The following is a 24,748-nucleotide window of genomic DNA, read 5'->3' as shown; positions in this document are numbered from 1 at the left end:
CCCCTTGTTATTATTGTCGGTTTAAATTGGTGTTGAAAGGATGGGGTCAGAGTTCTGTGAAGTGAAAGAATCTCTATTCCAGGCCCTTGTTCTTGGGTGATCCGAATGTTGAGCTTCTGGACAAAGATCAAGTTCTACACATACGGAGTGCTCGAAGGATTGACAAAGGTCGTTACCAGTGTAGTGCCACTAATACTGCTGGCAAACAAGTGAAGGAGATAAAGCTGATCATCCATGGTAAGTTTACAGAATGCATGATCCTAGAAGATATTTCAATTTTGCACATACGATTTCTATTTTGAATGGAGATGCTCAAACAAATATAAATTAATTATAAAAGGAATAAACTAAATTCAGTGCAAAAATACAAGGCAAAGTGCAAAACCAGTAAGAATCAGACCCAATAGGCTTTGAAACAGAATGGTCCAGAAGATCTTCAGGTAGTGTGGTGTGTCATCTCTCTCTAGCTGGTGTAAACTGAATAATAAAGGAAGAATAAGGGAAGAAGCACTAGCAGTGGGATAACTATGTTAACATTATTTTAAGAACTTTAAAGCACAATGAGTGTGCTTTTTTATTTTTACTAATAGCCAAGTCTTTGCATGGGGAACAGGCTTGTGATTAATTCCTGTGATCAAAACACAAAAGTTTTAGGTAAATGGAAAATAAAAAGTTGGGAGAAAAGGAAGGGAAAAATCAATGAAAGCAGAAAGGAGTTTTTGAAAGAAGACTTGAAGGAGAAGTGAAAGGAGACAAGAACAGTTTTTCCACTTGGAAGACAAAGAGCACATGAAAGCCCAGTCATACCTGAAAACTTCAAGCATACAGTGCTTGCAGAAATGATGGGGGAAACAAATGCAGGAATCTATAGTTACGATTAAACTATTAAGTCCAGAGTGTAAATTGTGTGAATCTGCATGAGCCCTCAAGTTGATGGGTGATTCCTTGTTAGCTGTAGATTTGCTTCTGAAGCTGTTGCATCTTTTGTGCTGATATCTGAAATTCACAGAATCACAGAACTGTAGGGGTTGGAAGGGACCTCAGAAGATCATCGGGTCCAACCCCCTTGCCAAAGCAGGTTCCTCAGAGCAGGCTGCTCAGGTAGGCATCCAGACAGGCCTTGAATATCTCCAGAGAAGGAGACTCCACAACCTCCCTAGGCAGTCTGTTCCAATGCTCCATCACCCTCACTGTGAAGAAGTTCTTTCACATGTCAGTGCGGAACTTCCTGTGCTCTAACTTGCAGCCATTGCCCCTTGTCCTATCCCCACAAACCACTGAGAAGAGGTTGGCTACATCCTTCTGTCCCCCATCTCTCAGATATTTATATATCTGGAGATCCCCTCTCAGTCTTCTCTTCTCCAGGCTGAACAGACCCAGGTCTCTCAGCCCTTCTTCATAGGGAAGATGCTCCAGGCCCTGTATCATCTTTGTTGCCCTCCACTGGACTATTTGCAGGAGATCCCTGTCTTTCTTGTACTGGGGACCCCAGAACTGGACACAGTACTACAGGTAAGGCCTGACCAGGGCAGAGTAGAGGGGGAGGATCACCTCCCTTGACCTGCTGGCCACGCTCCTTTTAATGCATGCCAGGATCCCATTAGCCCTCTTGGCCACAAGGGCACACTGCTGGCTCATGGTCAACCTGTCATCCACCAGGACCCCCAGGTCATTTTCATCAGAGCTCCTCTCCAGCAGGTCGTCCCCCAGCTTGTACTGATACTTCGGGTTGTTCCTTCCCAGGTGCAGGACTCTACACTTGCTCTTGTTAAACCTCATCTGGTTTCTTCCTGCCCATCTCTCCAGCTGGTCCAGGTCTCACTGAATGGCAGCACAGCCTTCTGGTGTGTCAGCCACTTCCCCCAGCTTTGTGTTATTGGTGTACTTGCTGAGGGCAGACACTATTCCCTCATCCAGGTCGTTGATAAAGATGTTGAACAAGACCAGACTGAGCACCGACCCCTGGGGAACACCGCTAGTCACAGGCCTCCAGCCAGACTCTGCTCCGTTGATCACCAACCTCTGAGTTCAGCCAGTTCTCAACCCACCTTGCCATCCACTCCTCTATCCCACACTTTCTCAGCTTTGCATGGGAGACAGTATCAAAAGCCTTGCTAAAGTCAAGGTAGATGACATCCACTGCTCTTCCCCCATCTACTCAGCTGGTGATGCCATCATAGAAGGCAACGAGGTTGGTCGAGCACAACTTCCCCTTGGTGAATCCATGCTGACTACTCCTCATAACCTTCTTTTCTTCCAATTGCTTGGAGATGGCATCCAGAACAAGCTGCTCCAATACCTTTCCAGGGACAGAGGTGAGACTGACTGGCCTGTAGTTTCCTAGATCCTCCTTCCTGCCCTTCTTGAAGACCGGAGTGACATTGGCTATCCTCCAGTCTTCAGGCACCTCACCGGTTCTCCAGGACCTTTCAAAGATGATAGAGAGCGGTTTGGCGATCACATCTGCCAGCTCCCTTAGCACATGCGGATGCATCCCATCGGGACCCATGGATTTGTGAGCGTTGAGCCCACTCAGATGCTCCCGAACCACTCCCATGTCCACCAGGGGGAGACCTCCACTTCCCAGACCCTTTGTCCTATTACCAGTCCCCAGTCACCAGGACTCTGCTCTTTTTTTGTGGCACAGGTTACAATGTGGTGCTTCATCTGGCCCTGATCCTTATGCTTTGCACTTCCCCCAGTCTTGACTCTCTTCTTGGGGTTGCTTCCCAGGTTTGGACTACTGTCCAGATCCTCAGCCTCTTCCGCGACCTCCCTGAGAGCCTCAAATCTATTTCCCAGGGACAACGTGGAGGTAGGTGGCACCTTGGTTGTCAGGGACAGACGTCTCTTTCTGCTCTGAGCCGAGACAAGGGTCCATCCCCTTGACTCTTGCGGACAGTCTGGCCCTCTGTTCTGCACGTGTTCAACAGGGGCAGCCTCTACCCCTTGTCAGGACATAGGAGAGGGCTGCCGAGCAACAGCAGGGGTGGGAAGACCCCTCCTATCTGCCACCCTCAGAGACTCCCTCAGGTTGCCGATTTCTTGCTGCAGCCCAGCCACTTGCAGTCCCTGAAGCAGGGCACACCTGTAGCCATAACAGCGCTCTCCTCCCTCATGGCCCACATAGGCCTCCAGATTCCGGAGTTCCCCGCAGTCACCTGTCTGGACTGCTGCCTCCCCACTCAGGGGATCCACATGGGTGCCCACATGAGCCCAGAGAGGCAGCATCTCCTCTGTTTGGGTTGCTGCCTCGGACCAACCACCAACCGCTGCAACGGATGGCATCTCTGCTGCGTTATTGGGGGGTTTGGGGTTGGCTTTGTTCATCTCCCTGCCAGGAGCCCTCACTGCAGCCGATCCCTGTGAGGTTCCCGATCAAAATTGTTACATTATTTCCCTCATTTGGGCATTTTTGAAAAATGGGGTAACCACATGCATAGAAATATGCGTGTACGTCAATCACAGTGAAGTCTGTTTCTGTTGGGAGCAGACGAAATGCTGTGAGGACTCTCTGGTGATCAAGGTTGTGGCTGTCATGAGATCAGAGGCATAAAAACCTCTCAGATCTCCCCTAGATTAGTAGACCTTACTTTAGGTTCTTCAACAAGGAGAGATGATTTTGTGGTAGTACAATGGAATCTGTCTTTACTTTCAAATTTCTTCAGCCTGGCCAGACAAACGGAAGCCCACAGAGTAAGTGAGCTTCTTAGCTCACTTACTGATGCTAAGTGAGCAGATGCTCACTTACTAGATGCTAATTCGCAGAAGTTCTTACTTGGTTTTATATCTTTAACCCGACTTTTGGCTTTTATATTTTCCCACAATACTGTGTTAAAACCATTCCCCATCTCTGTGAATGAAAGCATCCATTGATAGAGAAATGCACTCACCTTTGAACTGGGTATATTTTAGTATATTTTATAAATTTTCATATTTTTGCACAGATAATATTAAGAAAATATTTCATCATGGTTTGATAACTGGCAAGATCCATCTAATAGGTGTAGGTCCCTTCACTGACACTTGACTTTTACATTTCTGTGATGCCATTTTAAATGAGTCCTATGAAAGTCAGTGGAAGTTAAGGATATACTGAGCATGTTTGGCAGCAGAGGAGTTAATGTGTTTGCCAGATGTGTCTGGTACTTTCAGCAGTCATAAATTTAGTTGTTGCCAATTGCACTGTGTTTTTATTACTTCTACAGAGATTTACGAACTCTTTATATTGGCTGATTTACACGAGAGCTTGTTTGCTAGAAAAAATCTGAGTACTGCTGCCTAGTGAGCAAGTGAAATGACTATGGGCCAAAAGCTTCAAAAATAGGAGCATAAAGCTAGACTGCTAAGCTCATATTTAGTCTCAAAGTAAGTGACTTCATCTTTAGAAGTTCTGAGTACCCAGCAGTTCCCATTCCAGTCACAGAGGTTCTTGGATGTATTTGGTATTTTAAGTAGCAGATTTCTGTTCCTGGGAGGGTGCAGCTCCCAAGACATATAGGGATTGCTATTTATTTACCCCTCAGAGACTGGGAAGTGACAGAGCCCTGCTCAAATGCTTTGCAGGTGTCACAGAGGCCCAGATGACCTTACTTAGTGCATGTTGGAGCCTAGAAGGTAGAAATGGTCCCAGGTATCTACAGTGGGGCAGCAATGCTTTCCAGTGCCCTATGCTGTGGCACTTGTTTCTTAAATCTAGGGTGGCCTTTTGACATTAGATTCCATTTGTGTAGTGATGTCTTCATGGTTCCACCTTTGTGTGCTGTGGAGTTGTACAGACAAGGTGTAACTGTGCGGGGAGAAAGACAGAAAACACCAGCATGGGTTGGAAGTCTGATTAAGCTAAAAATCTTTTATTCTTACAATGTTCTAATGTTTATTTGAATTAAAGTTGCACAGACGTGTATACTAAGGCTTTAATGCTGTTGTTTTGTCTTCTGAAATAGTCCCTCCTAGTATTAAAGGAGGAAATAGTACCACAGAGGTATCAGCACTTCTTAACAATCTTATAAATTTGGAATGTGAAACCAAGGGAATCCCAGTTCCTACCATTACATGGTACAAAGAAGGTCGTCCAATTATTTCCAACCCCCAAGCTCTATACGTGGATAGAGGGCAGTTCCTGCAAATACCTCGGGCCCAAGTGTCAGATTCTGCAAAGTACACTTGCCATGTGACTAATGCTGCTGGAGTTGCTGAAAAAATATATGAGGTGGATGTATACGGTAAGTGAGAGTTTATTGAACTTGGTTATTTGCCATGTTACAGGAAGTGTGTACTGAAAGTTTTTCTGCCTTCATGCTGTGCGAAGCCTTTGCAGGCCTGTCAAGGGTTGAACAGCAGTCAGTGGTTGCGTTTAAACTCTGATCTGTTTAGCAAGTCTTTGTACAGGGAGCTTTACACCATGTGCTTCAATTGACTCCTAAAAAGCTCTTGACTTCAGGGACCTTGATCCTTTTCTTTAGTGATGTATCAGAACAATTTATTTTCCACGCATCCTTTCTCCTTCCACATGTGCATGGTGAACAATGTTTACCTGAAATAGACACTGTGGGCAGGATCTCTGGTGTATTGTTTTAAGAGCTTCAAATTCAGTTCTTCCATCTCAAAGCCCCAAATATCCTCTCTCTTTTATGCAACTGGTCAATATTAAACTACATCGTTTGACTTCTCTGTTTCCTTTTTGTCTTGGCTTGCCACAGCAGCAAATTCTCACATGAAATTGTGCATGACATAATGGGTTGTAGAGCCAAAGTGGGTGGGGAGGAACTAACCCATTTGCTCTTAATACATTTTCTGGCTACAGAATTAATCACTTGCAATATATTTTTTCTTTTCTACAGTTCCTCCAGTAATTGAGGGTGATGCTGAAACAGCCCAGAGCAGGCAGGTGGTTGCTGGCAATTCTCTGACATTAGAGTGTAAAGCTGCTGGCAACCCTCCGCCTCTCCTTACCTGGTTAAAGGATGGCGTGCCTGTGAAAGCAAGCAGCAACCTCCGCATCATGTCTGGTGGGAAGAAGCTGGAGATTCTCAATGCTGTTGAGGCTGACCGGGGCCAGTATTTGTGTGTGGCCACAAGCATAGCTGGAGAAAAAGAAATCAAATATGAAGTTGAAATCTTAGGTGTGTGAGCAACAGAAATAGTGATTTATCATGTTGATATAAACCTGATTAAGTTTTTATTTCTGTTGATATCATTATATAATCTGCTGCTTATTTAGTTAAATCTGGGCACTGCACAGTTTTTTCTGCCCAGGGTTGCAGGACAGTTCTAATACACTTAGTTTCAGGTTAGTTCTTGGAGAATTTTCATGCATGTGGTTAGGCAAATATTATTCTCAGGAACATTTAAAATTCTTCTAGCTTCTCTTCCTAGAGAAAGATTGTAAATGTGAAAAGAATTAGATAAAAAAGATCACTGAGTAGTTGCCTGGGGGAGGCGGGGGGGAAAGGAGAACATCTTTCTCTTGAGTTTGAATTGTGTTTTGCAAATTTGGAACATTTTCTTGAGAAGGATTTTCTCCGCTTCATTCTATTTAATATTTTACCATGGTCTCTCAGCAGTCCCTTCTGTCTGTCATGAGGTAAATGAATTGTACAAATTTTAATTGTTGAAGAGACCTTCTTGACATGGAAGGATTTATTTCAGGCCTTCAAAAATACTTGATTTTTCCTGTATAGACACTATAGACACTTTGAAGTATCCTCTTGAAGAGTGCTGCCACTCTACTGCATGCACATGTAGAGCATCCATTGCCAGGTTTATCTTGCTGATCTTGCTAGACAGTGAAGGAGCTGGGAGAAGCCATATCGCAGTGCTTCCTTCCCAGCCCACCCACCCCTGAAGGACGATGAGACAGAGCAAAGAAGACCTGCAGGAGTGGCACAGGTTCTTTATGCCTTTGCTTTCTCCGTTTACTGACGGAGGGTGCTAAAAGGCTCTCCTCACTAGCATGTACACACTTTCACAAGAGAGCTCATACAAATCTGGAAAAAAATAAAGAAACGTGAAAAATGGAGAATAGCGAGTTGAATTAAGAAAATATCATTGTCTACATGTTTTGCTTAGGAACAATGATTCCTAATGAACTCCAAATCTGTCCATGTCCCAAAGTGAGATGGATGTCAAGATTTTTTTTAACATTACTACTTTTGATAAGCTTTTATGACATTTCTGATACTTAAACATTTCTGCTGATGAATGTTTCTCTCCTGCAGTCCCACCATTTGTGGAAGGTGGGGGTGAGCTCTTGGACTACTTTGTGATTCTCCATAGCCCTTTGGAGTTAGATTGTTCAGCAACAGGGACACCCTCACCAACTATCATGTAAGTGGATTGGTATGACAGTAAAATAAAAAAAAAAATCTTCTATTTGATGAAGTGAGCTTAGAGGCAGTGTTTCTAAACTGCCTATATTATGTAGTGATAGTTAATGTATGGAGGATAAGCTCTTATCTCCACTGAAGACAGTAACAGGCATGTACATTGCCAGATTTCAGTCCCATTTTGTTTTGAAGTAATTGGGTAGGTTGTGCCAAAATATATGTCCTAGGAGTTAGTGTAGATAAAAAAGAGTTGACCGATTGACCGAATTCCATGGCTAACGCAAGTGTGTATTTATCATCTACCAGCAACAATTGACTTTGCTTTGGAGGTTTGTATCTGCTCTCTGTACTGCTTCCTAGCTGTCACCTTTCTGATGACTTCTTTAGTGCCTGTTCCCCTATATTCCCTTCTCATGATAACCACTTCAGACCATGACACTTGGAAAAGCAAAATATTACCTGAGATTTCCAAACCTTCCTAGAATGCAAATAAGAGTTATTGACATGTTCTATTTAATAGAAATGTGCATATTTTAGGACTGTTGTCACTCTTACTCTAATAGAGGTCTGAGTTTATACTTTCTTTTTGGTAGGTGGTTAAAAGATGGTCAGCCAGTTGAAGAGGGAGCTGGACATAAAATCTTATTAAACGGACAAAAACTTCTTATCTCTCAAGCTCAAGTGTCAGATACTGGCCGCTATAAATGTGTGGCTGCAAATACGGCAGGAGAACGTGAAAAGGAATTTGATGTTACTGTACATGGTAGGTTATTCGAGGGGCAAAAAGGCAGCAGATTGCCACTACTGTACATGGCTGTCAAGAAGATACTCAAATTTTCTGTAATTTATTTATTTATTTTTTTTATTAGTGGGTTGAAAAGTAGGATATGAGAGTAGATGAAGTCAAAATAGAGCTACTCTTATTGGAAGGCTATTGCCACTGTGTATGTAAAGGTATATGTTCAAATGATATTTTATTTTTGTTTATGGTGCTTCTTGCAGTTCCTCCAACCATCAAATCATCTGGCACTTCTGAGAGAGCTGTTGTGATACACAAACCTGTAACGCTGCAGTGTGTAGCCAATGGCATTCCCAGCCCTTCCATAACTTGGTTAAAAGATGGTCAACCAGTAAACACAGCCAGAGGAAATACTAGAGTAAGTACTACTTTTATGGAATTCAAACCATGAAAAATAGTTACAATAAGTTAAATGTGTTAGTGCTTATTTTCCTTTTGCTTTCCTCATGCTGTGATACAAAGATGCTAGAAGATCTATCCTGGAGAAGAGTTTGTGACTGTAAATTCATTATCTGTCTCCTTTCAGTTATACTATAGCCTTCAAGGTATGGTCACCTGTCAGTTAGAACGTACCTCTCCCCGCCTGCCACCATGATGTGGGATTAGATGAGTTTTTCTATAAGCGTTGCCCTTGCAGCACCTACTTGTACATTCCCGTCTCATTGTAAGATTCTAACTTTCAGTGAACAGCCCTTCCTAGTGCTTGCATGCTCCAGGGAATGAAGTGCTTGTAATAGTTTTGATTTACTTCAGGCTGTAGCAGTTTCTGACATCATGCAAGAGGCAGCTCTCTCTGCTTGCAGCCCCATCTTCACCTTGCTTGCCTGCCCCACTGCCATGTAGGTCTTCTCACAGTTGTACAGCTAATAAATAATCCCATTGTCCCAGGAACACCGAGGTCTCTGAACTAGCAAGACACCTCTTGCATGAATATCAGCGCCAGGTTAGGAGAAAGATGAGACTGGCTGTATTCAGCACACATGTCTACTGTGCCAATACACAGAATCACAGAACCATTGAGGTTGGAAAAGACCTCCAAGATCACCTAGTCCAACCTCTGACCTAACACTAATAAGTCCTCCACTAAACCATATCACTAAACTCTACATCTAAACATCTTTTAAGGACCTCCAGGGATGGTGACTCAACCATTTCCCTGGGCAGCCTATTCAAATGCCTATCAACCCTTCTGGTAAAGAAGTTCTTCCTAATATCCAATCTAAACCTCCCCTGGTGCAACTTTAGCCCATTCCCCTTCATCCTGTCACCAAGCACATGGGAGAATAGACCAACCCCCCACCTTGCTACAGCCTCCTTTAAGGCATTCTATAGAGAGTGATAGGGTTGCCCCTGAGCCTCATCTTCTCCAGGCTGAACAATCCCAGCTCCCTCAATCTCTTCTCGTAAGACTTGTTCTCCAGACCCCTCACCAGCTTCGTTGCCCTTCTCTGGACTTGCTTGAGCACCTGCATGTCCTTCTTGTAGCGAGGGGCCCAAAACTGAACACAGTACTTGAGGTGCTTAGTGACTCTGCCTGTGATTGTTGTGTAAAGTGGTTCCCTTGTATCTGTTTTGGTACAGCTGGAGTCTTCAGGCCGTATTCTGCAAGTTGTCAAGGCCCTGCTCGATGATGCTGGCCGATACACTTGTGTGGCAACAAATGCTGCAGGAGAAGCCCAACAGCATGTTCGGCTTCATGTGCACGGTAATGATGTTTCTGCCTCTAGTTAGAAGCTAAACCTTTGGTGGTTTTAAGGCAGCTTTTTTACATCTGTATTCCTTTCTCTTTTAAACTCTCTGGCATTTTTGTTACCTGTGCACATCCATCCTTCAGTTTTCATTCTTCGTCTCACTCCATTCATAAGAAGCTAGGGCAAAAGCTGTCTTTCTTGGGATTTGGCTTTTCTTGTGTGGTACTGAGGGCCACCGAAAGAGAAACCTTCCAGTTAACTTTTCTGTTATCCCAAGAAACTTTCTGACCAAGACAGTCAGAAGTATACTCTGTTTCTGAATCAAGACCTGATGTACCCACCATTGGCATTACTAATTTAATCTACATCTCCTGGAGAAAATGGCATTGCCCATGAACTTGCAATGGGGAAGTTCTACATGAATTTCTCTGAGAAAGAAAAATTCTGTCATGTGATAAACAATTTTATTTTTCAGCTAAAAACAAGTCAAAATAAATCAGGGAAACTTCAAAAGCTGTTGTTTGCACATGAATTTGGTAAATGCGCTCACCATGATTTACGTATATTTACCTCAGAAGTGGTCATGAAGTGTCGTGCATTCTTGATGTGACTCAGTCCTCAAAGAATACAGGAGGTGTGATGATGGACTGTGGCAAAGTGTTCATGAGTATGATTATGTGGACTTTAAGTGTCAAACAGAATCAGTAACTGGGAAATGTTAAATTGAAACAGAAATAAGATTTCAGTATCTCCCTGAATGAGACTTGGAAAGAGAAGCTGCACTCATCTTATATTGTGATAATTGCATCGTAGTTGATTTTGGTGTCAGTTCCATGCTCACAAATTTTGCTTGTGATCTTCATGTTCAGAGTGTCACTGTCTGGTGTTTATGGCACATTCCAAATTTACAGATACCAGTAATACAGAGTCTTGCCTTGTTAAAGCACTGTACAACATTTGGTTTAATATTACCAGTTCAAGTGACCTTGCCACCTTGGAAGAACTGCTGTTCTGTGTTGTGCACCCATTTCTTACAAGTCCATTTTTAAGAATCACTTTCCCTGCCTTCTCTTCCTGACCCCCCCCCCCCCCCCAAAAAAAAAAAAAAAAAAAAAAAAAAAAAACACCCACATTTTACACATTTTATTCCTCTTAACACTAATGAGGCTATATAATGAAAGCAGTCTGGTTCCAAAGATGCAGTTTCTTGAGAAATTTCTTAGTCACCCAGTAGTTAGTTAAAGCTTGGGCAATTAATTGCCTAGAGTTTCTCAGAAGGCAGATTACGATTGGAAGTTTTGCCAACTGGGTGGCTGAACTAATGAAAACCTAATACTTTTGTTTTTTCCCAGAACCACCCAGTCTGGAGGATGCAGGGAAAATGTTAAATGAAACAGTGGTCGTGAATAATCCAATCCATCTTGAATGCAGAGCAACTGGGAACCCTCTGCCAGGTATGCACATGTACCTTTGAGAACATGAAGAAAGGCTGATAGCATGTATTCGCTTTTATATGTCTTTTGAAAATAATAGGTATTCTGAATATGAAGTTAATTCTGTGGTATTGAAACTAGCTATGAAGTATTAAACACTGTATGATGGGAAATGCCAATATATTGAGTGATGTGGAATAAATATTGAGGAATTCACTATTTTTAGTAAAATAAATCAAAACCAGAAGGATAAACTACACCCTCAAGCATACAGCAGTGCCTGCTCCATAGGCAATAATATGGTTAGTCTTCTACAAAATCCGCTTTAAACAGCTACTCTTCAGGTCAATATTTTATAGTGTAGAGCAAACTTAGAACAATAACCTTAGTATTGAGTGTGCCTGTCAAGTGGGGCCACATCTAGGACCTTATCTAAAGTCTGTTGAAATTTATAGGAGTCTCTGTTTGGTTTGGGCCCCTGGCATGTGTAAATGCAAATGTTTTGTGTGTGTGTGCCATGCTTTCTGTGGCTTATCCAGATGATAAGATTATATTTAGGATTTTCAGAGTTCTCCTTATATTATCAGTTTTGAAAACCAGGCCCTATATATCTGTTTGTGGTTTATTTTATTCATGCTTTGTGTAGTTATAACCTTGCACACAGCCTTGGTCATCATCAGTCAGGCCAGACTACTTCTTGAATGAGAGTCTTTCACAGAAAACTCATGTTACGAAAAATGATTCAGTAAGCAGCAGTTTCATGTAACTGCAGAGTGAAGTGATGCCAATAAAGCATTGGTTAGCACCAGCACTGTGCTGATAGAGGGTGCCATCTTTTGGCTGAGATGCAAGAAATTCCTCGTTTTTTGATAGGTTCCTATAATATGTTGCTTTGAAATAATACTGTTTTTCCAGTTTTCATTTTCATTTTTTTTTGCCTCCAAGATGAACTTTGTTTTGACTGTTCATGTTTTGACTCCATAAATTTTCCAGGTGGTTTGGTTTAGTGTAGTAGTACTTTAGGGTAAAAGATAAAAATGATATTATTGTGTATTTTTAAACAGCTTCTGTTGACCTTAGTATGAGGTGAGTAGACCCCTTTAAGTATGCTTTGTGTTACTTTTTTTAACTTCAGAACATATTTTCATGCGTACGTGGTGTGCATGTATGATAGTTTCAAGTTTGTGCTATTGAGACCTGTAGGCATGGTTGGTATTTTGCACAGATGTTTTGTGCTGATTTTCTCATTTCCTAGCTACTTTTTACTTTTACAAATCAATATATATTCATTATAATTAATCAATGTTAGTTTTATGTATCTGAAAATTCAGATGGAAAATTTGAAGAACCTTTGGTCCTGTTGTTTGTAACAGGGAATTCTTGTGATAACTTTCCCATTCCATTATGCAGCTATCACATGGTACAAAGACAATCGTCCACTTACCAGTGCTACAAGTGCCACTTTCCGGAACAGAGGGCAGGTTCTGCAGATTGAGGGTGCTCAGATCTCTGACACTGGCATTTATAAGTGTGTGACTGTCAATGCTGCAGGCTCAGCTGAGTTGTTTTACAATCTTCAGGTTCATGGTAAGTACTGCTAAACTTATGAAAAACACCTACGTGCACCACTTTTACTCTTTTCAAGTTTCAAGTCTGCTTAGGAGTCTTACCATCATTCAGCACACCATTGTACTGGAAGAGATATGGCAGGGTTCAATGTGAGAAAATTTCTTTTGTTTGTTTGTTTGTTTTACCAATACTGTTTTAATATTAGGAAGATATGGCGAGGGAATTAAATTTTAGGAAGAATGAGCAGAGGCACCAGATTGGTGGAAAATGTATTTATATTACCACTTGAGGTAACATAAATAAAATATTTATAAAATACAAACATAAATACAAGATATTTATATGTAAATATAAATTAAAAAAAAAATATATATATAAAGGTATTTATATTCCACTTAATTTGGAAGGACTTGCAATTGCTGCGTTTTGCTGGGGATTACTTCAAAGCCTACAGTAGATAAAGACAGGACACAAATCAAACGTTCTTTCATAATCCAACAGTCTTAAAGAAAAATATACTGTCTAATTAGATGAAGTGAAAGTGTGGGTGTTTGTAGACATGAGACACCTGATCAAAAGCCAAATTGGAGCTTTTCCACTGATTTCAGTGGATTTAGGATCAGGCCCTGATCCAAATTCTTATCTTTGATACGTGCATATGCATGTAACTGGTTTTCAGTGGGAGTCTTCCATGCAAAACTGCATCCCAAATTTGGCCCACTGTCCCCAACTCATATGCATACCCAGTATGTAGTTCCTATTAAAGTTAATTAATAAATAAGGGCTTGGGCAGTACATTTCCATGGGATTAATGACCATCATGGGAGAAACTGATGGCTCGAGACATGGTCAAAGGCAATTAACCCCACCCAGTGATTAATTTCCAGGAAATACTTAGAGCCAAGGTCATTATTCTGGTTAGACCAAGAAATGAAAAATAACTCCCAAGTATATGTGTGTCTTCTTATGGGTGGTGGAATTGCAGCAGATATGTACAGAGTTTTCTGGGGAACACATACTCTCTGACTTAGTTGTATAGACAGGAGAAATAAAATTGTATCCCCTTCCAGAATAGGATATATGCAGTTGCAGCCAGTGCTAATTGCATCAAAGGAAGCTGAAACAGTTATCCATGAACCTACTTTATTCAGCTTGTGTGGTACAGGGCTTAAAATGGAGTGCTTTTTCGATTTCACAGAAACAAGGTTCTCATCCAGTTTATTTAGAGTTTGATTTTGATAAGAGAAAGCTTTCTTTTCTGTTAATGGTAGAAGCAAGAACAACTACTAAAGGGAGAACACAGAAAGTTGCACTGCATTTACTGAAAGCCTGCTCTAGATTTTTGTGTGGCAGCTGGCATTGTGAGTAAGCACCTATCTTGGTCGATTGTTGGTTGCATTCAACAACTTCTGTTATTAATAGACTGTTGTGGGTGTAGTAGCAATGGTAGAAATTATCAACTGATTTTTGAATTAAAACAAAGCCTGACACTTCAGGCTTAACACTGAATGAAACTAGGCAAGCCTATTTAAAGGAAGTTGGTTGAATTTCAGCTTAGCTTATTCTTCTAATGTCATTGTATTAAGATTTTCACACTCCTTTCTCACCACTAGAACTTTTTCAGGCATTTGAGAACAATGAATGCTATTGAAATGAAATGGGGAAACCGTGCATATATATGGAAAAAAAGATTGTAGAATCACACTTCTGTTTTTTTCTACCTTTTCTGCTATTACTGGATTTTATCTAAGGATAGGTAGTCTGAGTTACAGGCTGTTACAAATTGCTGAATTTATTAACATATCTTATTTTCGTTAAAGAATTTCTGATTTTTTTTTTTCCTGGCATAGGATATGTATGAGTAGAACACACCAGTCTAATGTTTTTTCTCGGGGTTCAAGTATTATGTTTTGTGACTGACAGTGAAAGTAAAGTTACATCACTAAGTTTTAATTGGTAGGAACAAATAATAGCTTTAATTCTCCTGATAAATGAACCATCTTCCTTTTCTAACACTTACACATTAAAATGCAAATGTTGATTATATATTGAAAACAGCTTTTTGATTTTAAAGCTGTTTTCTTTCCATAACCATGCATCAGTGTTACACCCACACTTGCTTACTGATGAACAGCCCGAATGGAAGAAGCATAGAAATAACAAAAGAAATATACTGGAAATCTTAGATATGTTCCTGTCTCCTCTTTCAGCGTAGTGCTGCAAAATGTGCCTTATACCTAAAGTAATTGTTTTGAGATGTTCCATTAAGATGATTTTTATCATCAGGAAGATGTTATGCAGGTTGATCTGGTAAATGTTCATGTAAGTTCTGCAAGGTTGATTTATTACTCTGTGCATGTATTTGCTTTATTCAGTTTATCTTATATACTTCCCTCTTTAATCTCCACCGCTGTTAATGCCTTTCACGAGGTCAAAATGGAATGTTATAAAAGTCTGAAGGAATATTTTCAGGTTTTATGTTCTGGTTCCCGGGTTTCACAGCTGTCCTCTGGGCTGTGGGCCCAATCATGCTTACCGTTGCTCACAGTAGTTTCATTGAAATTATCTGACTTTTTAGGTCAATAAAGAGCAGGATTTGGCAGAGAGCAAACAAATGACAGTAGTGGTAACATTAGAAATCTTTCCAACAATAGAGTGCCTTGCAGGAAGAGAAACAATGTCCAAAAGTAAGCATCCCATTTAATTTCATTGTGATTTATACTCCTACGTAGCAGCTCCAGATTTATTTTCTTTTTCCAGTCCCACCATCAATCTCTGGCAGCAATGACATGGTGGCAGTGGTGGTTAATAATCTAGTGCGACTGGAGTGTGAAGCAAGAGGCATCCCCGCGCCTATTCTGACGTGGCTGAAAGATGGTAGCCCTGTTTCCAGCTTTAGCGACGGACTCCAGGTACTGGGTTCAAATCCTGCCATCTGTGTTGTTTCCTGTTTTGGTATGAGACTTTAAAACTCGTGCAGTTTAATGAAACTTAAAAATTTGGAGGTTTTGGAATGAGAGTATAGGGCTTTTTGCTCTAGGATATTGTGGCATGTTTACGGTAATTATTGTGTGAAGTGTGGTCATTATGGATATGTTGAAACATGGTGGTTCTTTCAAATGATGTCATACTGAGTAAGGATAGGCAAGTTTTTTACTTACTGGCAAGAAGAGTAAATTGGACCTCATTTATATCCCGAAGAGATACATAGGGTCCAAGATTGGGTAATATCTCATTACAAAAAATAATAATTTGGGAGGAAAAAAGAAGACTATGATGCAAGGAGATGCTTCTGAGTTAAAAGGTGGAGGCATGACTGCTCCTTTAAAGCCAGTTTTATGATCTGAAAGGAGAGAGGGGAAATTTGTGTAAGTCTGTGGGTCATTTGGGGCACAGACAGAAGATGTGACAATGTTTGAAACTAATGAGAGGGAGGAATGTCCAGATCCTACAAAGACTTTTAAGTGCCAGGAGTTTATGAAGACTTGCGTAAAGTTAGACTTTTGCTTTTGCATGTCTTGGTGGAAAAAAAAAAAAAAAGAACAATGGAGTGCAGGGAAGAGTGTAAGTAAAAATATAGATTGTGGGAAGCAATGGCAAAACAAGTATTTTGTTTTGATATGAAACCTAATGGTTCTGTTTTACTTTGAGGCATGTATACTGAATGTGGTGTGCTTCTATTGCAGGTTCTGTCTGGGGGTCGAGTCCTGGCACTGACCAGTGCTCAGATCAGCGACACAGGAAAATACACTTGTGTTGCAGTGAATGCTGCAGGCGAGAGTCAAAGAGATATTGATCTCAGAGTTTATGGTGAGATTTTCTGACTTTTTTTTTTTGAATAATGAAAACTGCTTATGGAGCTTTAATTAAACACAATGTGGCCCAGATGATTAACAACCATAAAGAAAAATCGTTCCAACTCATAATGAAAGACAAAGGGATCAGGAGGTGTTTGTATGTGCCTGTATGTAAGTTTATATATGCATACAGACAGGTATTAAGTATGGGTATCTGTTCTTTTTTGTATCTTTGAAGAAACATAGTTGCAGTGCATTTATATGTTTCATACACACAGGCTCATTTATAAATGTTAGGAGAAAATACATTTGTCTTTGTTTGAATAACATGTAGATCACATGGACAAAAGATGTTATTGTGGCCAGAGTTCAGTTGTCTTTACCAGAATGAGTTGGTGTGAATTTGCCATATGCATCTCAAGTTTTCATTCTGTTTTCAGGCCCTTACTACACCTGCCAAAATGGTGGTGACTTTTTTAGTGCTAACAATGATGCTGTAGTAAGCTATATTGAACCCAACCAGTCAACTTTGTCTCTTTCAAAAAGCAGGACATGTAACTCTTTAGCCATTGCGCTTTGCTAGTTTTCCAAATTGTGTCAAGCAGTTGATTTTGAATTCTCTTTGACTAAACTCATGTAAATTCATCCTTCCTCCTCATTTTGTGTAACATTTCCAGCTTCCTCCTTATTCTTGAGACTGGTTTTAGATGCCTTTTCATATTTTGTTCTTAAGAGATCACTGGTGATGTACACACACCAAAGAGCATAAAGTACTGCCAGGAGGGAAGCCAGGGAGCTTGATGGTAGTAAGTCTCAAGTTTCCCTGGACAGCTGAGTGAGGATGAACAATGATCTACCACTTGTTTTAGAAATCTTACGGTGCCAGATATGGAGAGAAGGTTTTGGAATAAAAGAATCTTTGTGGGTTCTCTTTTGCTTTTTAATAGATCAGCTGGGAGAAAACTGGTTTTGGTCTGCCAGTCTCTAGCTTAATGGCAACTGTAAGCAGACTCTCTGGAAAATCTTGCAAGAGGAGTTAGAAGTTTGGATGTTTCCTTAGGCAAATAGGAACAGTTTGTCTGGTTATTTGTTTTCAAGTTTGGCTTTCAGAATAGACTTGCAAAGGCATTGTGGTTAGGATACTCACTCGTGACTTGAGTCATGGCTACTTTTTTCATCTGCAAGAGGCAGTTCAGAAAGTCAGGATTCTGGGCACAGCAAGTTCAAGTTTAAAGTGGGCTAGAACATTTTAATCTAGAGCAAGGAATATTAAAGTACATTTTGCAGTTTGAGGACAGGTGTGTATGTATACATAACTGCAGAAATAGCATGGGTCTTCTTATTGTTCCTCTTCTATTTTTTGGAACCTCTGTCCCTTTTAGCTAGATGAAATGAAAAGAGTTAGAAGTTGTGTGTGTTTGCAATTACTGTTGTAACAGAAGCTGGCCAGGGTTGAGCTCAGCTGCAGGGCTGTCTTGAGTGAGGCTGTCACCAAAAAGTAATATCACTCTTGGGATTTAACCTCATATGGGTAGTCTAATTAAGAAGCCACAGGAGGAAAATAATTTGGAATGCTTTTGGAGCTGAGGTGGCTAGAAATGAGTGGTACACTAAGCCAGTCTAGGAGTTGGAACAGCCTGGATAATGTATAGTTGCCATGAGCATAATAAGATTAATTTCAAACCTTATTCCTTCGGAAACAAATGATGTAGTATCTGTCTTTCTATGTTTTATAAACTCAGTTTCCTTTTGAATACATTTCAATTCATTTAGCTGAGAGGAAAAGTAATTGGTGGAAAAATGTTTGGAAAATAAATTTGCCTTCTGCAGTAATGGATTAGCTTCCAATTTTCAGTTCCACAACACTTGTAAAGAATCTAGGCCTTTGTGAATTCTACAAAGAAAGTAAGATAAACAGATTTTATTTTTTTTTCAGTTACTCTATTTCTTATCCACAGAGACCAGACTTTTCCCTAAATTATTTCCAAACTGTGAAATCAGCTGCTCTGCTGAGTACTTCCTGTGCAAGAAAAACAAAGCTTTATTGTTAGTGTTATTTTTCAGGACATCTTGAGAACTGTATTGCTGGTTTACTGAGTACTGCTTTGGGACATTTTATAATCTCATGTGTGCTAATTAATTCAATATCTTTTTTGATCAAATTGAAGCCCAGAGTATTTCTCATGGACAGTTCCACTGCTTCCCTCCTTCATACCCATATATTTTGGGCAATCAGACATGCAATTTTTGGACTAACAGATTGCAAAGATAAAAAGTAAAGGAAATGTGACAATAAGGGCTTTTATATTTGGCCCTGGTCAAAATTTTATTGGGTGAACTGAACAGTCTTAGTACATTGTGAGTATAAAAATCTCACCAGATATGTGTAACTAGATGAATTAATTCTTGCTAGAAGTTTTGATTTTGTAAATCTTAAATTGCAAACCTAATGTTGTCTTAATGTCAAGAGTCTGTAATGAGCGTGCCTTAGATTATTAAATTGCAAGAAAGGAAAGGAAATCCCTATTGGTTGCTGTAAGGATTTAAGAACATACATGCCATTAAGAGCACAAATAGGAGTTCTCTTCTGGATCATGTTTGAGCAGCCCAGTAAAAGCACTTCTGCTCTTAGTTTGCTGTTAGTGATGTACTAAATTTATTATGAGCACTCCCAGATACTGTCCCACTGGCTCTGATCTGGGAAAGGGAACTTCCAGTGGTGAGCTGCTAGTAAGCAGCAACAACGCATAGCATGATGGCCTACTGCACTCTCACCGTTTTCTAAGAGTGTGTGTGTATCTCAGGCTGAAATATTTTAAAACTCTTGCTGTGGCAATGTTTTGTCAACGACTCAAAGCTGCCAGGAAGTCTGAAAATCTGTGAGCGGTGATGCAGCACGCTGTTACCAAAGAACATTTGGTTGAGCTGTGAATATTGACACAAAGCCATGGACGACAAAGAGTTTTCAGTCATTAATCTTTTAATTTATCCTCATCTTGTCAGTAATATTTCAGTAATATTTCCTCCTTGATTTAGGGAGTTCTTTTCAACTCCAGCCATGAATACTTTCTAAATGGAAAATTACTCACATGATGCATTCCAGGGTTTAGTTCTCAATTGCTTCTCAGTTGCTTTGTTTTTTGGAAAAAACAGCTAATTTTTAAAATGAAGGAAAAGTATTCACTGTCTTGAATCTTTATACCACTTGAGAACAGCTAATGGGCTGCAGTTTCAATGTCCAGAAGTGTTTTTATCTTCTACATGGGCAACATTTGTTCCAAAAGCTGATATTTCTACCCTGTAATTTGGAAACGTGATAAAAATTTTTGCTGCCACTGCAACTGTTGCACAAATTTAAATATAGTGCTCAGTGCCAACAATCACAATAATTAGCTAGCAGACAGCACAGAAAACAAATAGACAATAATGTAATAATAAATTATGATTCACTGATGATTAATTTCTTAACCCATTCACTTGGCTGGAAACGTGTAAATTCTCATTCTGTCTTCTGTATTTGGCCATCTTTGGACAATATTCTTCTTAGAGTTCTCCTTAGAGCCAACTATGCATGCTGGCATTGTTTGGAACATTTTAAGACATTTTAACCTTCTTGGTTTGAGTATTATCTTGTGAACCTTTATGCTCATTAACTCTCTCTATTATTTGTGTGTGTGTGTGTGATTTTAGCAGGTGTGTATTTCTCTCTCTCTCTCTCTCTCTCTCTCTCTCTAATATATATATATATATAATATAATATAATATGTCGATTTTCCCTTCTAAATATATTTTTCTGCAAGTCTTAGCTTACCTACACAATTTCTCTATAGTTTATATTTTACAAGCATGTATGTTGTGTAGAGGATATTCTGTTGGTAACAAAATTATTTTGGTGCTTGTTGAGATCTAAAGGAAACTTAAGTTCTATGTCAAAAAGGTAGTAACTGCCACTTCGTTTTCATTAAATGAAGACTTGTTAGCTCTACAGTATGTCTTACTCTGGGGAGTCTGCAATGCTCAAAGGTCCTTTGTTTTGATTTATTGCTATAGTTCCACCAAACATCATGGGAGAGGAACAAAATGTCTCTGTACTCATTGGCGAAGCAGTGGAGCTGCTCTGCCAGAGCAATGCTGTTCCCCCACCTGTGCTGACATGGCTCAAAGATGGACGACCCTTGCTGAAGAAACTAGGTCTTAGCATCTCTGAAGATGGAAGTGTACTGAAGGTAAATTGGGTGGTCAGGCTTCAGCAGTGATTGCTTCCTGGGTAGTATCCCCATCATGATGGTGCTAGATACGTGTTAGAGGCTGGGTAGCATCAGGCCCTCTGGTGCAACAGAGAACTGTAGATAAGGACTGAGAGATCACAGACAACTAGATGTTTCTAGATGTTTTGCAGGAGTGCTCCTCTGTTATTTAGGGAGACAGATGTAAACATAAAAATTAAAACTTAGAATCATAGAATATCCTGAGTTGGACCCACAAGAATCATCGAGGCCAACTCCTGGCACCACACAGGTCTACCCAAGAATTCAGACCATATGACTGAGATCACAGTCCAAACCCTTCTTAAACTCCGACCAGCTTGGTGCTGTGACTGTGTCCCTGGGGAGCCTGTTCCAGTGTGTGAGCACCCTCTCGGTGAAGAAACTTTTCCTGATATCCAGTCTGAACCTTACATGTCACAGCTTGACTCCATTCCTGTGGGTCTTGTCACTGGTCACTGAAGAGAAGAGATCGGTACATACCCCTCCACTCCCCCTCGTGAGGAAGCTGTAGACCATGATGAGGTCATGCCTCAGCCTCCTCTTCTCCAGGCTGAACAGGCCCAGTGACCTCAGCCGTTCCTCATACATCTTCCCCTCCAGGCCCTTCACCATTTTTGTAGCCCTCCTCTGGACACTCTCCAACAGTTTCATGTCCTTTTTGTGCTGTGGTGCCCAGAACTGCACACAGTGCTCAGGGTGAAGCGGCACCAGCACAGAATAGAGCAGGACAATCACTTCCCTCGACCCACTAGCAATACTGTGCTGATGCACCCCAGGATACGGTTGGCCCTTCTGGCTGCCAGGGCACACTCCTGGCTCATATTCAGCTTGTTATCCACCAAAACCCTCAGATCCCTCTCTGTGGGGCTGCTCTCCAGTGTCTTGTCCCCCAGTCTGTACGTATAGCCAAGGTTGCCCCGTCCCAGGTGCAGGACCCGGCACTTGCTCTTGTTAAACTTCATGCAGTTGGTGATTGCCCAGCTCTCCAATCTGTCCAGATCTCTCTGCAAGGCCTTTGCACCCTCAACAGAGTCAACAACTCCTCCCAGTTTAGTATCATCAGCAAATTTACTCAAAACACCTTCTAGTACTACATCCAAATCATTTATGAAAACATTGAAAAGAACTGGCCCTAAAATGGAGCCATAAAGGACCCCACTGGTGACTGGCCACCAGCCCGATGTGACCCCATTTACCATAACCCTTTGAGCCCTGCCCATCAGCCAATTGTTTGCCCATTGCATGATGTTTTTTTTTGTAGCTGTAACTGACAAAATGTCCATTTTGTCCAGTAGGATCCCATGGGAAACCATATTGAAAGCTTTATTGAAACCCAAAAAGATTACATCAGCTGGCTTTATTTGATTGACCAGATGGGTGATCTTATAAAAGGAAATTAAATTTGTTAAACAGGACCTACTCCTTGTGAACCCGTGTTGGCTGTGACCTATAGCAACACAAAAATACTGAGCAACCTCTCCCTGTAACTTCCCTGTACAACAATACAAAAAGAAAAAACCCAGATTTTTATTTTCTTTCTAGATTGAAGGAGCTCAAGTACAGGACACTGGCCGTTACACTTGTGAAGCGACAAATGTTGCTGGAAAAACTGAAAAGAACTATAATGTTAATATTTGGGGTAAGATTTAAGCTTATTCCAGGAATGGGAATGAAGCTCAGAGTGGAGTTATGATGTGAGACACTGAAATTTTCTGTAGTTCATAAATACATAAAAGCCGAGGTTCGTGCAGGGTGACGTTATTATATTTGCTGTAGTTAACAGTTTAAAGAAAGTGCATGCATTTTCCAAATTGCTTTGGTTAGATTCTAAATTAATACCAGCTACTTTGTAGGCCTTTGTCAGATTGCACGCATGATGATAGTTTAGAGCAGAAACTAAATGGCTTTGTATCCAGCTCCTGTTTGTGCACTCATACAGAGAAACTTACCAACCTCCAACTTTTCTAAATGCTGAAGCATGGAAATTCATATCTAAAAAGAAAACCAAACTATTTTACCTAACTTTGTTTGCTCAGCAAAATTTCTAGAACTAAATCATAGTAATAGCATTAGTACAATGTTTCTATGAGTAGATGATGAATGTAGCATATGATATTTATTTAAACCATTGATTTTGGTTAGCTTTTCCTGCACCATTACTTTCTCACTATATAAGGTGTTGAAATACACCTTATTTGCTATTGCAAATTAATTTATTGCTTTTAAATCACAAAGCTAGAATTATCTAATAGGGTTTGATGAAATGATGAAACTAAAATTCCTAGTACAGAACAAAGTCATTATTTATTTGGTGTTTAAATTAAGGGGTTGACATACAAGGCCATGTGATATTTCCATGCTAAAGTATATGTCCATATACTGAGCTTGTCATCATCATCTCAGATCTCTTCCTTCCTCAGATTTGTAAGATTTGTACTGTTGCAAAGGACCTTTAGTGCAGGAGGGAATAGGGTTTATTCTTTTGTGCAGTGAGACCATTTCTGTAGGGTTTTGAGAGAAGGGATAATTCTTTGCTAGTTAGCAGCTTTGATGGACTAAACTTAATAGAAACCAAAAGTTGCCTGTGAAAGTCATCTGTGGGTAACTGTTTAGAATTAGTCTTTGTTTACACCCGGGGACCAAAAGTCCTGACTGCCATATTTCTAAGTTTTAAATCCAGGAAATGTATCCTACTGAGGCTTGATGAGATCCTGAGGGCTAACTCTGGTTCCAGAACTAGAAGAAACAGCCCATGTGTTAGATGTAAGATGTACCTCCTCAGAGAATGGCACAAACTTTGTGACTTGAAGCAGGACAAAATAAAAGGTTGAAGCCAGTCCAGTACAATAAAGCTCTTTGCTTGCAGTCAGTCATTCTGAAACCCATACATCTGGTCGCTGCTAAAAAAAAAAAAAAGAGTTAGTCTAAAGTGTCAGAAGGAGAAGCTGTCTACTGTCATGTGTATTTTAAATGCAGTGGTTAAGTTGCTCACTAGCGAACTTTTACTCTATTGTCAGCCTACGTTCTCCTCTGCTTTTTTTGGTCTCTTTTCAAGTATTACCTACACTATTTTCATCTAAAGAGAATGGTTCCTCCATTTCAAGAAGGCAATTATCCCTTCCCTAATGACTGAACTAAAGTCCTTGAGAATGAAACTGAAAACAGTGGTCCCTTTTGTCTGCAACTGGCTTACAATCACAGAGCTGTTTAACAAAACTGGCAGTCTGCAATAGTAGGGCAGTTGAAGGGTTGGGGACCTTCATGTTGCACGTGGCAGCCAGTATATTGCCATATAAATTCAAGGGAGAAACTGGCTGAATTTTAAGTTATTTTCTGACATATGATTTAGGTTTATGAGCTAAGGCTATGAGCAGGGCAGCCTCTTGAAGTCAGTTTACATAATTCACAGAAATGGCTCTGTACTGGGAAGTCTATTCAAAAGCCAGTGAGAAATAGAGCCTATGCATACACCAGACCTCAGAGGCTGGAAAGATAGATGCAGTTGTTCATAAGTATATTCCCTATTCAGGCAGGGTCTAGTTTGCATGGCAAGGAAGAGAATGCTATCCTTGTAATTTCTTCAGAGCACAATGGGACAGTTTTGTTTTAAGGTCAGTTTGGTTATACTTTTGGCTGATACCATTTTATTTCAAATGATGAACTGATTTGGTATTTCTTTTCAGTGTCACCAAGTATTTATGGCTCAGATGATATCTCTCAGCTGACAGCAATTGAAGGGAGCCTGATAAGCCTGATATGTGAATCTAGTGGCATCCCACCACCTAGTCTTACCTGGAAAAAGAGTGGTGAGTAACCATCCATTTCTGTAAACCGTTTTTGTAAAACAAATGTGATAATTCTGA

General features: G+C 40.5%; 1 protein-coding gene across 5 annotated transcripts in view; it reads left to right on the top strand.

The window, feature by feature from the left end:
- HMCN1 (hemicentin 1) overlaps positions 1 to 24,748 on the top strand; it is a 194,479-nt gene that overhangs the window by 90,373 nt on the left and 79,358 nt on the right. For all 5 annotated transcript variants that reach the window (XR_011810836.1, XM_027462404.3, XM_027462405.2 and 2 more), the window contains exons 30-43: positions 83 to 237; positions 4,947 to 5,225; positions 5,844 to 6,125; positions 7,221 to 7,329; positions 7,922 to 8,091; positions 8,331 to 8,485; positions 9,709 to 9,832; positions 11,171 to 11,272; positions 12,662 to 12,838; positions 15,581 to 15,732; positions 16,507 to 16,630; positions 20,668 to 20,843; positions 22,428 to 22,524; positions 24,569 to 24,691. Coding sequence is in view for 4 of the 5 variants with exons in the window: in XM_027462404.3 (XP_027318205.1) it covers positions 83 to 237; positions 4,947 to 5,225; positions 5,844 to 6,125; positions 7,221 to 7,329; positions 7,922 to 8,091; positions 8,331 to 8,485; positions 9,709 to 9,832; positions 11,171 to 11,272; positions 12,662 to 12,838; positions 15,581 to 15,732; positions 16,507 to 16,630; positions 20,668 to 20,843; positions 22,428 to 22,524; positions 24,569 to 24,691 (2,225 nt within the window). In the remaining variant the exon portion in view is untranslated. The remainder of the gene's footprint in view (positions 1 to 82; positions 238 to 4,946; positions 5,226 to 5,843; positions 6,126 to 7,220; positions 7,330 to 7,921; positions 8,092 to 8,330; positions 8,486 to 9,708; positions 9,833 to 11,170; positions 11,273 to 12,661; positions 12,839 to 15,580; positions 15,733 to 16,506; positions 16,631 to 20,667; positions 20,844 to 22,427; positions 22,525 to 24,568; positions 24,692 to 24,748) is intronic.

This window comes from Anas platyrhynchos, chromosome 8 (assembly GCF_047663525.1).
Source record: "Anas platyrhynchos isolate ZD024472 breed Pekin duck chromosome 8, IASCAAS_PekinDuck_T2T, whole genome shotgun sequence".
Lineage (NCBI taxonomy): Eukaryota > Metazoa > Chordata > Aves > Anseriformes > Anatidae > Anas > Anas platyrhynchos.
The sequence above is the reverse complement of the archived record's forward strand: the minus strand, read 5'-3'. Positions and strand labels throughout refer to the sequence as shown.